Raw genomic sequence first — 13,451 nt, 5'->3', positions numbered from 1 at the left:
GGCCAAACTAAAACGGCCTGAAATCGGATATTTTATGTAACATAAGTATTCATTTTAATTTTTGAAAATTCATTAAATCTTAGAGTGTTATACTACCTTTTATGCTTTTTTAATATGACTTGGATTTACCTATATTTTGATTGTTTTTCTATTTATCACAATGTGGGTTTTATTATAAAAGCTTTACATATATAGCTAAACAGACATTATTAATTTAGCTGCAGGGCTTAGTAACACACTTCAATAAAATATTTATACAATATCTTAAAATTCCCTAATTAATTCAAAATAAAGAAGACAAGTAAATAAATATTATAAATTAATACAAATAAAACTTCATTTTACCCAATATTGATATAACTGATTTTTTTTAAAAGCAGGTACAGTATATGCCCAATTTATATTTAATAAAAATATTATTTCTATAAAACCTTAATGATGTTAATATTATCAACATAACTCAATTTCACAACAAAATTTAATTATTAGGATCAAGCCGAATATTAATTAATATATAATTTTGTATTACTTTGTACGATGAACCTATTTAAACCAATTAAGAGGTAAAATCATATTAATTACAGTATAATCATATTATTAATTTATTGGAATTGCAATAAATGTGCACTCATATAAAATGACGACATAATAATAAAAAAAATCATGCAAAAAGTTATACAGATGAAAAAATAGGATAGAGACGTCACTTAAAAAAAACAAAAAAAACATAAAATTACCTTCAGAATAGTCTATTAAAAAGGAAAAAATCTATTGCATAAAAAAGTAAAAAAATATATCAATGCAAAATATAGCATTTTATGTCCAAAATATCCTGTAATATCAAAAATATATTTATAAAAATGACTATTTTAAACTGGAAAATATATTATCCAATTAACTACAAAAATATATAAAAAACAAATTGTAGTATATAAAATACCAGTTTATCCAAATCAACATGATATATAAAAGCTTTCTTTTACTTACTTGTGTCAATATTTCTTTGTAAGTGCATAGCGATACGATGTCTCGCATCGTTATATTCTAAATGCAACCCCAGCCTCAATATTGTTGGGTTCTTCTCTATGAGCTGCGTTATTTCCATTTCTATTTTGTTACCAAGAATTTGCGTTCTCTGAAATTAAAACAATAATAATATAAATGCAGGAAGTTTCTTGAAGAAGTAAGAAATAGTTCATTTTTGTATTTTTTTTATATGAGGTGTTTTGTTTAAAATACACCCTTGTTTGTTTTATTAACACATTTTTAATTAAAATAACTCGAATAATTTTTTTTAGTTTTATACAGTTTTTTTCACAATATTTTGAAGTAATAACTTGTCACTCAAATTTTAAATATATTAATTTTCTATATACCGTGCTGGCAACGGCTTCTTTTGGGTCGGTATTTACATGTGTGGAAGTAAATCGCATAGGGATCTTATTAAAGCTTGATTTTCATGCATCCGTTGTCCGACGATACGTTGATACGATATTAATTTTATTGGTTGTATTTAAACGCTTCAATTGGTTAGAGACGGTTAACCAATCGAAGCCTTTAAATACAACCAATGAAATTAATATCGTATCAACGTATCGTCGGACAACGGATGCATGAAAATCAAGCTTAAGTCGGAGTGAGAGAAATACGATGGTGTGCTGTTGCGGCGTTGCCGGTACGTCTTTCCCTATCAAGTAAAGTAAAATCACGATGGCAAACAGCTTATTGTTTAAATTACTTTTTTTTCGAAAATATAACTAGATAAAATCATTAGATATGTTTCTGAGCATCTGAAATGGAATTATAAGAATATCATTAGGGTCTCCATTTTTTTAATAACGAGAAAACGTCAGTAATCGCGATAATTTAAAAACTCAACATTTTAACACATAACACGCCATAGCTTAGATATTAGGACCACTTTAGATATTAAAACTTTTTTTTATTTTGAAGATCGGATCTTTTATAATATGTTTAAGTATAAGAAAAATTCGATAAGGTTGTTTTTTTCCATTCAAAAATTTTAAACAACCCATCCATTTACTTTTAGTGAATAGCAATTTTCAGCAATCGTGTAACTTTTTATTTATAAAGATTTTCACATACTGTCTGCGAAGAAAATATAGCAGAAATATTACGAAAGTTTTTGAAAAAAACTACAATCAATTATTTCTAATAGATTTCGAGATATTGACTTTTGAATTTGGAGTTCTAATAGCGCGACCACTGTAGAACATCAACTCAATTCCACTTATTTTTACCAAAAATGCAAGTGTTTCTAACTTGCACTTAAAAATTTTCAAGCTATAGGGAAAATAACAACGACTCGTCAATAAATAAACAAATAAAGTATCAGAAATGTACCGAAATAGATCTGTAATAGTCGCTGTATAGGTCAAAGGCACCTCAAAAATTTATATCTAATCTAAAGCTCTCTATTATAAAGACTGTTCAGCCATCATTCACCGTTACGTCATCATTATTTGTCAAATATCAATTTTAGGTTGTGTCTGAGATCAGGTCATATTGTTTAGAAAATGTTTTAAGTACGTTCCTATAGTATTGATTAAGCGAGCCTTTTTTTTTGACATTTATTCATTTTTTCTTGAACCCTTCATCAGTTACGATCCTTTTAATTCCAATCCTTTGGACTGCTGAAATGCCTATTCCTAAAGCATCAGCAATTCGCTATATTATTTAAAAACGCTATCAATCTGTATTTTACAAAGAAATATTACACCTTTGTATTGTACTTACTTCATATACCGTCCACGAGAAAGATTGTTCTGCCAAAGTCTCTTTCTCGAGAAAAATAATTTATAAGTTTAGCAATGAGAGTTCATTTTAGTTAAATCTTTGTTGTTTTCTTCTTTATCTTTGTAATTGTTCATTTTAGTTAAATCTTTGAGGCATTTTTGCAATAAAAAAATTTGAATTTGGTTTTACAGCGAAAATCAAATTTTAATTTTGACATTTATCGATTTCCGCCAATAAATATAACCCCAAATCAAATGACAATGACAATTACTAAAAACAATGTGCAGTAATGTAGGAAATGCCACAATGACAGCACAAATCTCTTTTATCTGGTTGTCAAGTCAAAGAGTTCGACAATATATGACGTGACGGTGAACATTCTATACATATACTGTTTTTTTTTTCTCAGGTAAGATTTCGACAGACGATGACAGAAGAAAACCAGATGATGATGACAGAAGAAAACCAGAAAACCAGAAAACCCATACCAATCTATTTATTTTACTAAAAAAAGTTTCTAATATTTTAAAAATTAACTATGGATGGGTTTAAATATAAATCCGTCATACGTCGTCTCTTGTTGTTTTATTGGTTTATTTCAAAAATGACAGATCATATTTCAATTTTATTGGTTTGACGGAACGATGGACGACAAACGGACGCCGATGCGTATGAACTCGCCTTTAGAATTTTGAGGCTTGTCAAAGTCTTGCCAAATTATAGGTTATAATTTGTATCAACTTATGTCAAATATCTGCGTTTTGGAAGATTATGCATTTTGATTCGTGTTATTACTGTGTGTTTGGTATCCTTCGAAGTCAAGTGGAGGAAAAATCGAGGGAAAATTAACTGTAGACCCAGAGCACAGTTTATAGTTAATACCGCTGCCCAGGCAGAAAGTCCATAAAGTTACCATTAATAAAATTTGTATGCCATCTCATCGTAGATAAGTGCATCTCGTATACGCTACAAGGATCGTACTAAACATATACTTCTGGAGTAGCTGTAAAATATCGACATCACACGATAGGTAAATAATGGATTTTAGTACTGCAGAGAAATAATGTCAAAAGGTACTGGTTTAAAAAAAAATAAAGTTACTTAATCAACCTTTAAGGTATAACATTTGGTAAGTGTTATTATTAATAAAATAGTTTGTTTTATTTATGTTGTTTTATTTATTCCTGTGGAATATTACAAATTTGTATTTGTACATAAGATATATTGATAAATATAATAATAAATGCGGGAAATTTCTTGAAGCTTGAAAGTAATAAATAGTTTTTTTTTATATTTTTTTGGTATGTGGTGTTTTGTTCTTGTTTGTTTTGTATTAACAGACACCGTTTTTTAATAAAATAACTCGATTACGTTTTTTCAGTTTTGTAGAGTTTTTTTTCACAATGTTTTTTGAAGTCAAATTTTAAATATTATAAATTTCCTGCTATGCGTTCCAGTTGTACCAACTTATTTCTTTGTAAAATAAAATAAACTACTTTGAAATTGAAATGACAGACACATCTATCACTGTCAAGGATCTTGTCGTTGGACAGACTATACACATAAATATACAACTCTTAAATATGACAAGTAAGGTTAGAAATAGAACAAAACTCGCATTTCCTTACCTGGTTGGTCGCCCTGAATTCCTCCACACTATTTTGTTTCAACAGGGACTTGATCAACCGCACAACACCCAGCGGCGTAATATTGTTACTCTCTACATTCACAACCCTCAACTGGCTATTCTTTTCGAGAGCTTGCGCCAGTCGCTCGGCCCCCCGGTCAGTTAGACTGGTGTTTGATAACGATAACGTTTCTAGGTGAGTATTTTGTTCAAGACCTTCGAAGAGCGTATTGAACTTCTCGTCAGAGATATTCTGTAAAACAAGAAATATACAAATAAATAAGATTAATAAGGTGTGATCTCATTATCATCGCGTTAAACTTTGGTATATAAAGGGGCGTCTATTACTTGAGGCGTTTTTGAAAATTTTTTGAACCTCCTCCCTCACTGGTGAGGTGATATGAGATCTCATCAAGGAGATGTAAATGGACAAAATATCAAGCTACATCTTTTAATCGGCCTTAAACAGTCTACACCATTTTGTTAACAAGAAAAAAAAAGTCAGTGACGTACATGATTTTTTTTAAGTTAACCCATGTTTTTATGTTAACCCATATGGCCTTTTTAGTATTAAAATATTATGTCGTACTTATACTAGCTTTTACCCTCAAAATTTCATTTGAATCACTAAAAGCTCTTGGAAGAAAATTATAATAAACCGAAAAAAAATAAGACTTTATCCCCCTGTATTATCTAATTTATAAGTGAGGAATATCCCCACGAGAGAAATGGCACATGTTTTTTGAAACAACCTGTATAAAAAGTATCACATTATTCACCTGCCTCAATACTATTTCTCAAAATATTCAGCGAATTAAATTATCATGTCTAATTAGACAAAACAGAAGTTTTTGTCACAATACAAAAGCTAAAAAGGACTTTTGCATACAAAAGTGCACATTGCCCAAGAACGGTAAACTAATAGGATTGCTCATCCTCATAAGACGTACGTTCGCCTCTTCCCGCGCTTCAGCTGACAGTTCTGACGTCATTGTAGTCCTTGTCATGATAGTGTGTATTCTAGTTGCATATGGTAAACTTATCAAAATAGCAGCTGAGAAATTTTGAGTTAATTATTTTGTTAATTTTAAATGTGAAAAAGGTGTTTTTAAAGTTTTTAGAGCTATACAGTGTATAAATACGTTCATTTTGTGTTGTGGATTGTGACAAAGTGCTTACTAAGTGCCTACGATATTGTTTATTAATTATTTTAAAGCAAAATATGGAAGTACTCTAAAAAGAATGCTTGCAAAAGGTGACGCAAGGAACTGCTGTTCTTAAAAATGCATTATCCGAGTATTTAATACGATTTATACAGTTAATTTTCTATACTGCAACATATAAGGTGTTTAAATAAATAAACTAAATAATGAACGTTTTGCATTCGGCAACCAATAATGCACGTGTGTGTATTATTGGTTGCCGGATAAGGACTAATAACCATGACAAAGACTACAATGACGTCACAAAGCGAGTAGTTTTCGCATGCACCTGGCGGACACTTTTGGCTAAATGAGCAGTCCTATTAGGTTAACTGTTCTTGCACATTGCCCCTTTTGTAAGAATTAAATCTGTATATTTAAACCAAAAATATTGTACACAAGAAAAATGTTAATCTCTTTTTTTACAGGTTGGCTACTTTCAAAATTAATGTAACAACAATTTTTATGTGATTCACAAAGTTACATCTGTCGTGGAAAATACACTTTTTAATAAAACATTGAGATTTTCGTAACGTATGATGGAGCCTGACAGCTGTACTTTATTTTTAAAAATTCCTAAATATTTACAATGTAGCCAAATCTATCGCAGGCTAAGCTGTGTGCTTGTAACTTATTCAGAAGATACATACGATGTAAAATTTAAACCTTCTTAACTTACTAGGCGCGCTTAAAGCTAAGCCCGCTAAACTTAAAACGGTGCATACGGTCAAATGTGCTACAACTGATGTCTACATACATCTCTTAAATTTAACTATTTATTTAGAGGCGCCTATATTGCTAATTACAGCAATATTTAAGTAAAATGCAGCTCTATATTTACAATTCTACAGGGTCCGGCAATAGTACGTCGCGTCAGGAATCTGTAGCTCCTAGAATAAAAAACTTGGGAATTTTGTTTAATCAAACTTGCAAATCTAAAGTATGTACTAGGATATATTTCAGGAAAATATTTTAACTTCTATAGGGTAGCTCAAAAAAATGTGAGTGGCTCGGGATGATTTTTTTTAACGAAAGGCCCTGTATACTATCGCACTTTTGGCTTCTTTTTCGATAATTTCAGAGATATTAATAAATAAATTAAAAATATATATTTTTCAGCCACTCTTAAAAAATTATTAAAAATACAAGAACTGCCTTGAAATCAAAACTATACTAGGTATTTACTTTAGATGGTCTGTACTTACTTTGCTATAAATATGGTAATCGTAAATAGGCACACAGGATGTTCAAAATTCTACGTCAAACTTTCTAAAATATAAAATAATTTATCTCCTTTTCTTAAATGGAACACCCTGTATATTATTTTTTCAATAGATGGAGAATTAAAAAATAAACATTTTTGCATTTAGAGTATTTCAAAATTTTTAACGGTTTCGCAGATATTCGCGGTTTTATATTCGACGTACTTAAACAGCCGTTAAACGGTAGCCTACTAAAATGCCGTTAATAGATATTGTGACGTCATTCATGTCGGCGGAAAGTAATGCCTACCTATAAGCATTTTGCAAGAGCATCTGTGGCTCCGTGGCTGAGGCTATCGCTTCGTGAGCGAATGGTCCGTGGTTCAAATCTCACGCCGACCAAGACTTATATATATTTTTTTTGTTTATAGCGTGATTTTATTGCATTGATTTCACTCTTTTTGGTTGGATTGGTTTAGTTATTTGACGGGTTGGTTAGCGTGGTTATTTGGAGGGCGTTAATTCATTGGTTAGTTGGTTATTTGGTGGGGTTGGTTGGTTTTTACTAATTTATATTTGTTTTTTTATATTTTTTTTATCAGTGTCGAGGTTAGTTGCGTTGGTTATTTGGTGGGGTGGATAATAATAATAATAATAATAATAAAAATATTTATTTCAAAAATGATATAAATATGTACAATAAAATTACAAATATATAGACATATTGAAATATTGTCAGCGGTGAAGATACTTTTATATTAAGAATTCATTGATTGAGTAGGGTTCCAATTCAATTAAGAGTTTTTTCAACGATTTCTTATAGGTTTCTTGACTTTCGATTGCTCTTATGTCTTCAGGAAGGCTATTGTAAAACTTTACACACATGTATACTGGATTTTTTTCAGTCAGGGTGAGACGATGTGAGGGGAACTTGGCATCACTGGACCTTGTTTGGTATTCATGAGATTTTTCCATTTCAAATAGGGACTTATGTTTGAAGATGAATATTAAACACTCATATATATAAAGAGCTGGAAGCGTCATAATTCCGAAGGATTTAAAGTGTCCTCGACAGCTTTCTCTGTACTGAAGTTTCTTTATAAGTCTTATAATTCTTTTCTGAATCACACAAATTTTTGCAGTTTCGGAATTTGATCCCCAGAGAATAATTCCATATCTCAGCAGTGCCTCAAAATTTCCACAGTATAGTGTTTTCATTGAGTCTGGGTTCACATAACTTGACACAGTTCTCAGACCGTAGGAAATTGTGCCCAGTCTCAAGCATAGCTTATAAATATGTTGGGTCCACTTTAAGTGCTCGTCTATGTAAATACCAAGAAATTTGCATTCACCACCAAGGCTGACATCCATTTCTCCAATTTTCAAATTGCTCGCTAATTCAATTTTCTTCTGTTGTGTTCGAAAAATTAGTGTTTTAGTTTTTTCTTTATTTAGCATTAGTCTATTTGTCTCAAATCATTCCTCTACTCTCATGAAAGCCTTACTGCCATTCTCCTTCAGAATATCTTGTGTTGTTCCATGAGTAAGTATATTAGTGTCATCTGCATAGCATGTAAGGCTAAAATTTGCATTTCTTGTTGTTTGACTAATATCGTTTAAGTAGATGATAAAAAGTAGTGGCCCAATGATACTGCCACAGCTTAAGTAAAAACCAGCTCGGACAGTGTAGCGTGCCGCTTTGATCTTTTTACGCTCGGATTTGCGATTCGAAAGAGGGGGAACACTAGAGCGGCGAGCTCTCTCGCCAAAACCAATAGCCACGTAAGCGCCAGTCAGCCCAGAGATGTATTCAAAAAAATTTTACACGTGACGTAAAAAATTATTCGACTGTGCTAGAACATAATTTAGATACACGTTTTTTAAATTGTTGACTTTAAATAAATATGCATTCTCAAAGAAAAACATTTAAAAAACAAATTAATTAATTTATTTCTAGAAATAACAGCAAAATGAAATAAGTACATTGATTACTTATAGTTATTTACGAATGTTTCTAAATTAGGAGCTTTCGGTTTTTGTTTGCTACATTTAAGTTCTTAGTAATATTCTTTAAGGTATAATAATTTCTAACTTTTGCGTATAAATTTAACAAAAAATACATTATAGGAAAATTTTGATTGATGGTTGAATTTAATTGTCTGAAATAATTTAACGAATTTACATAATATATTTTCATTTAAGAAAAGTTCTTCAAAATTGTTCTGAAAAATTTTATAAAAAAACTTTTTTAAAAACAAGTTTTTATTTAAATACACTAAAAAGAATAAAATAAACTTTTTCTTTAAAACTTTTATTATGAACTTATAACGTCATTACACAATTTTAATATTATATAAAAGCTTGTCGCGAGATTTGAGTGTACAGTTGCACTCATAAAAATCTGGTACAACTTTATCTTGTAATTCCTGGTCTAGTGGTCTATCATAACACAAACTTTGAAAATGAGACAGGGTAGACACAGGTTTTAGTTAATTTACTTGTTTATCGATGTAGAGAAATCTCACGACAAGCTTTTATCGAGTGGTGTCTCACTCGGCTAAAAAATGTACACGTACTGCCAAAATATCCTTCCACTGCTAAGCGACTGCCAATGAATATGAAGAAGACTGCCTATGACTGCCATGAAATTATTATAGGCGACTGCCATAAGACTGCCAATGACTGCCAGCGACTGCCAAGAAAATGTACATGTAATTCCAATAGTGAGACACCCCTCGGCTTTTATATATCTAATATTAAAATTGTGTAATGACGTTCTAAGTTCATAATAAAAGTTTTAAAGAAAAAGAGTTTATTTTATTCTTTTTAGTGTATTTAAATAAAAGCTTGTTTTTAAAAAAGGTTTTTTTATAAAATTTATTTTCTACTTTTTAGTTATGCTGGTTTCTCAGTGCCACACACTTAAACTCAATTTTTTTCTATTTTGACAACTGTCAAAAATTCGGGTCATGCCTTGCAAAAAAATGTATTGTCATCGGGACTGAACCTACATGCCAAATTTCAATCTCCTACAATAAAAGGAAGTGGTTTTAATTTAGCTTACAAGATTTGCCCCGAACAAACATACATACATACATAGATAGTTACATACAAAGCAAGTTAAATAAAAGCTTATAAAAATAACCTCCAATGAGGAAACTAAATAAAAAAATGGTCACTTGGTATTAGCAAGCCTCCAAATAAGTAGTCTTCATCGTTTTGAAAAGCTCTAAAGTATGAATATACTTTTAAATTGAACATTAATTTTGAATTGAAAATTAAACAGACTATATTTTGAATTATTTCCATAATTATTTGTGTAACCAGCAGCCGCACATCCCGGAAAACCTTTTCCCATTCCATCAATAAAAATAAAATTGAAATAAAAGCACAAATACCTATGGTTAAATATAAGAAAAAAAATCGAATTAAAATCTTCCGTAATACGGCCCTACGCGCCACCGGTGGAGGTTATGCATCGACTGAATGAGGCTGACTGTCGGTCGCTTAATTCAGTTAGCGCATCGTCGGAGTGGGACGTTTTAAATTCGAGCGTGGGAAAAATTGGCGAGTGTCAAAGCTATGTTATTCTGTAAGCTGTGATACTGCCTTGAGGTATACCGATATTCAATTTTTGTATACTAGACTTACTAATGTTTTCCTCTTTTCTCACAATAACTTGTTGTTCTCTATTTGTCAAGTATGATGTAATCCATTTGAGTGCTGGACCTCTTATTCCATATTTTTCGAGTTTTATTAGTAGTAAATGGTGGTCTAAAGAGTCATATGCTTTCGATAAATCAAGAAATATACCATTGCCAGATCTTTATTTTCCAGATGTTGTATTATTGATGTAGTGAAATCGAACAATGCAGTAATGGTACCTTTCTCCTTCAAATACCCATGTTGTATATTCTGAAACAGTTTACAACTATTCATGAAAGTTAATATTCTGTTTGCAACTATTGTTTCAAATACTTTTGAAAAGCTTGGCAGTAAGCTAATTGGTCTATAATTATTCAAATCAGAGTGATCTCCTTTTTTGTAGATTGGTTTAATAAATGCCAACTTCAGCCTGTCTGGGAAGATCCCATATTTTAGCGAATTGTTAATGATATAGCACAAGATATCATCAACATATTTCAAACAGAATTTTACTATAGATGTTGGAACCTCGTCCACACCGCTGCTATGTTTATTTTTTAGACTTTGACCAATTTTTTGAATTTCCTCTATATTCACAGATTTCAGTCGCATTGACTCATTGTTCTCACTTATGTTACAGATGAATGGTACTTTCCTAATACTGGACAATATATTTGGCACAACACTGATTAAGTGATTGTTGAATTCATTTGCTAGAACTAGTGGGTCTTGATCTATAAAACAATCATCCTTTGGGGAATTTTTACCAGTTGTTTCCTTGCAGATTGACCATAAACACTTCATTTTGTTATCAGATGATTTCACTCTTGCGTCATACTTGTTAGCTTTTTCCTTAACTAATAATCTGTCATATTCTTTCTTTGTGGCTCTGTAAATATCTTTATATTGATCGTTATATCTTGATAGCATTAGTAGTGTGTCTAATCTCTCTTTGCATTCTGTTATTTCCTTACTTTTGTATATTGATGTTTTCTTTCTTGTTTTATACACAGGTTTAAGTGGAAAGTGTTGATCAAAAATGCGGTGAAAGGTATTGCCAAAAATTTTCCATTGTTCATTGACATCAGGTGTTGGTATCTGATATATTTCCTCCCAAGTTTCTTCCTTTAATGTGTCCGCAAATTGTTTTTTATTTTCCTCTCTGAAAGTTCTTTTGAAGCTTTGATAACCTATTTCTTTTTTAATATGGATTGTAACTTGTTGAGCAGTGTGGTCTGATATATGGTTGATTAGCATACAAGCTTCATAATCTTCCTTATTTGTAAAGATGTTGTCAATACAACTACCTCCAGTGTTTGTAATTCTAGTATTTTCAAAAATTGTTCTTTTTAAATTGAAAGAACACATTATGGACAGAACGTCTAGTGCATTGCTGCTTTCTTCATTGAAATTTATGTTAAAATCACCTGCTAGAAATATGGTTTTATTTTCAGTTGTTATGTTTAACAGTAACTTTGTTCTATTTTTTCCAGAAACACATCCATATTTCCACTTGGAGGCCTATAAATTGAGGCAATAATAAATTTTTCATCTCCAATTTTACAGTCCATTACTGCACATTCAAATATACCTTGATCTGATAGTTTTTGAAGAGATTTTCTTTCAAAGCTTGTAATATCCTTTCTCACATATACGGCAGCACCACCGTGTTGACCATTTCCTCTGCAGAAAGATGCAACCAAATTAAAATTACATATGCCCAATTGCTGAAGTTGATCCAAACTTTTCCAGTGTTCTGTTATGCACAGAAATACACAATCACTGTTCTCTGCTAATACACTCTCAATTTTGTCTATACTGTTTCCTAATGATTGTACATTTTGAAACGTCAGTAATCGCGATAATTTAAAAACTCAACTTTTTAACACATAACAAGCCATAACTGAAGAACCATTTTAGATATTGAAACCTTTTTTATTTTTGAAGATCGGATATTTTACAGTATGTTTACATAAGAAAAATTCGATAAGGTTGTTTTTTTTTCCATTCAAAAATTGTAAACAACCCATCTATTTACTTGAGCATAGCAATTTTCAGCAATAGAGTAATTTTTATATTGATAAAGATTTGCACATACTGTCTACGAAGAAAATACAGCAGAAATATTAAGAAAGTTTTTGAAAAAACTACAATCAATTATTTCTAATAGATTTCGAGATATAGATTTTTGAATTCAGAGTTTTAATAGCACGACCACTATCAAACACCAACTCAATTCCACTTATTTTTACCAAAAATGCAAGTGTTTCTAGCTTGCACTTAAAAATTTTCAAGCTATAGGGAAAATTACAAAGACTCTTTAATAAATAAACAAATAAAGTATCACGAGACGTAATTAAATCGTGAAGCTGAAAGCATGATGTAAACCTTTCCCTAGAACTTTAAGTACTGACAGAGGCATGACAGAGGTACTGATTGGGTTGACCGGTCAACTGCGACAAATCTGCTATATCCCCTTCCACGTCTCTTAGCGATGTGCACAGTTTCTCGGTTTATTTCGTACGTTCGGCAACGTGTTTACTGTTCTCTCTTTGTTCAGTACATTATAAACGCATTATACCCTTCTTATAGCGTTGGTTAGTCCTTATAAAATTCCTATATTTCATAAAGCCCGTCAAGTGCGTCACATCAACAATGCCATACCTATTAACGGCATTTTAGTAAGCTACCGTTTAACGGCAGTTTAAGTACAGCCTTTTATATTTCATATGGCATTTTCCATATTATCAAAGCGACCCAATGATTCTCTCGTATTTATTGTGGAGAAATAATACTGCATGTATCTGCGAAACTATTAAAAATTTTGAAATACTTTCAATACAAAAAATGTTCATTTTTTAATTCTCCATCTAATAAAAAAATAATATACAGGGTGTTCCATTTAAAAAAAAAAACAAAGAAAATTTTTTTATATATATGATATAAAATTACAATATTTCTGGCAAAGTAAGTATAAACCATCTAAAGTAAAAACCTAAAATAGTTTAAATTTCAGGA

At 30.9% G+C, this 13,451-nt stretch overlaps 1 protein-coding gene across 9 annotated transcripts in view; it reads right to left on the bottom strand.

The window, feature by feature from the left end:
• Window positions 1–13,451, bottom strand: part of LOC115891203 (tropomodulin-like) — a 329,344-nt gene that overhangs the window by 100,196 nt on the left and 215,697 nt on the right. For all 9 annotated transcript variants that reach the window (XR_004051777.1, XM_030911637.1, XM_030911650.1 and 6 more), the window contains exons 6-7: window positions 4,386–4,637; window positions 988–1,135 (exon numbers count right to left, since the gene is read on the bottom strand). Coding sequence is in view for 8 of the 9 variants with exons in the window: in XM_030911637.1 (XP_030767497.1) it covers window positions 988–1,135; window positions 4,386–4,637 (400 nt within the window). In the remaining variant the exon portion in view is untranslated. The remainder of the gene's footprint in view (window positions 1–987; window positions 1,136–4,385; window positions 4,638–13,451) is intronic.

This window comes from Sitophilus oryzae, unplaced genomic scaffold, assembly GCF_002938485.1.
Source record: "Sitophilus oryzae breed Bouriz unplaced genomic scaffold, Soryzae_2.0 scaffold_1179_pilon_pilon, whole genome shotgun sequence".
Classification (NCBI taxonomy): Eukaryota; Metazoa; Arthropoda; class Insecta; order Coleoptera; family Curculionidae; genus Sitophilus; species Sitophilus oryzae.
The sequence above is the reverse complement of the archived record's forward strand: the minus strand, read 5'-3'. Positions and strand labels throughout refer to the sequence as shown.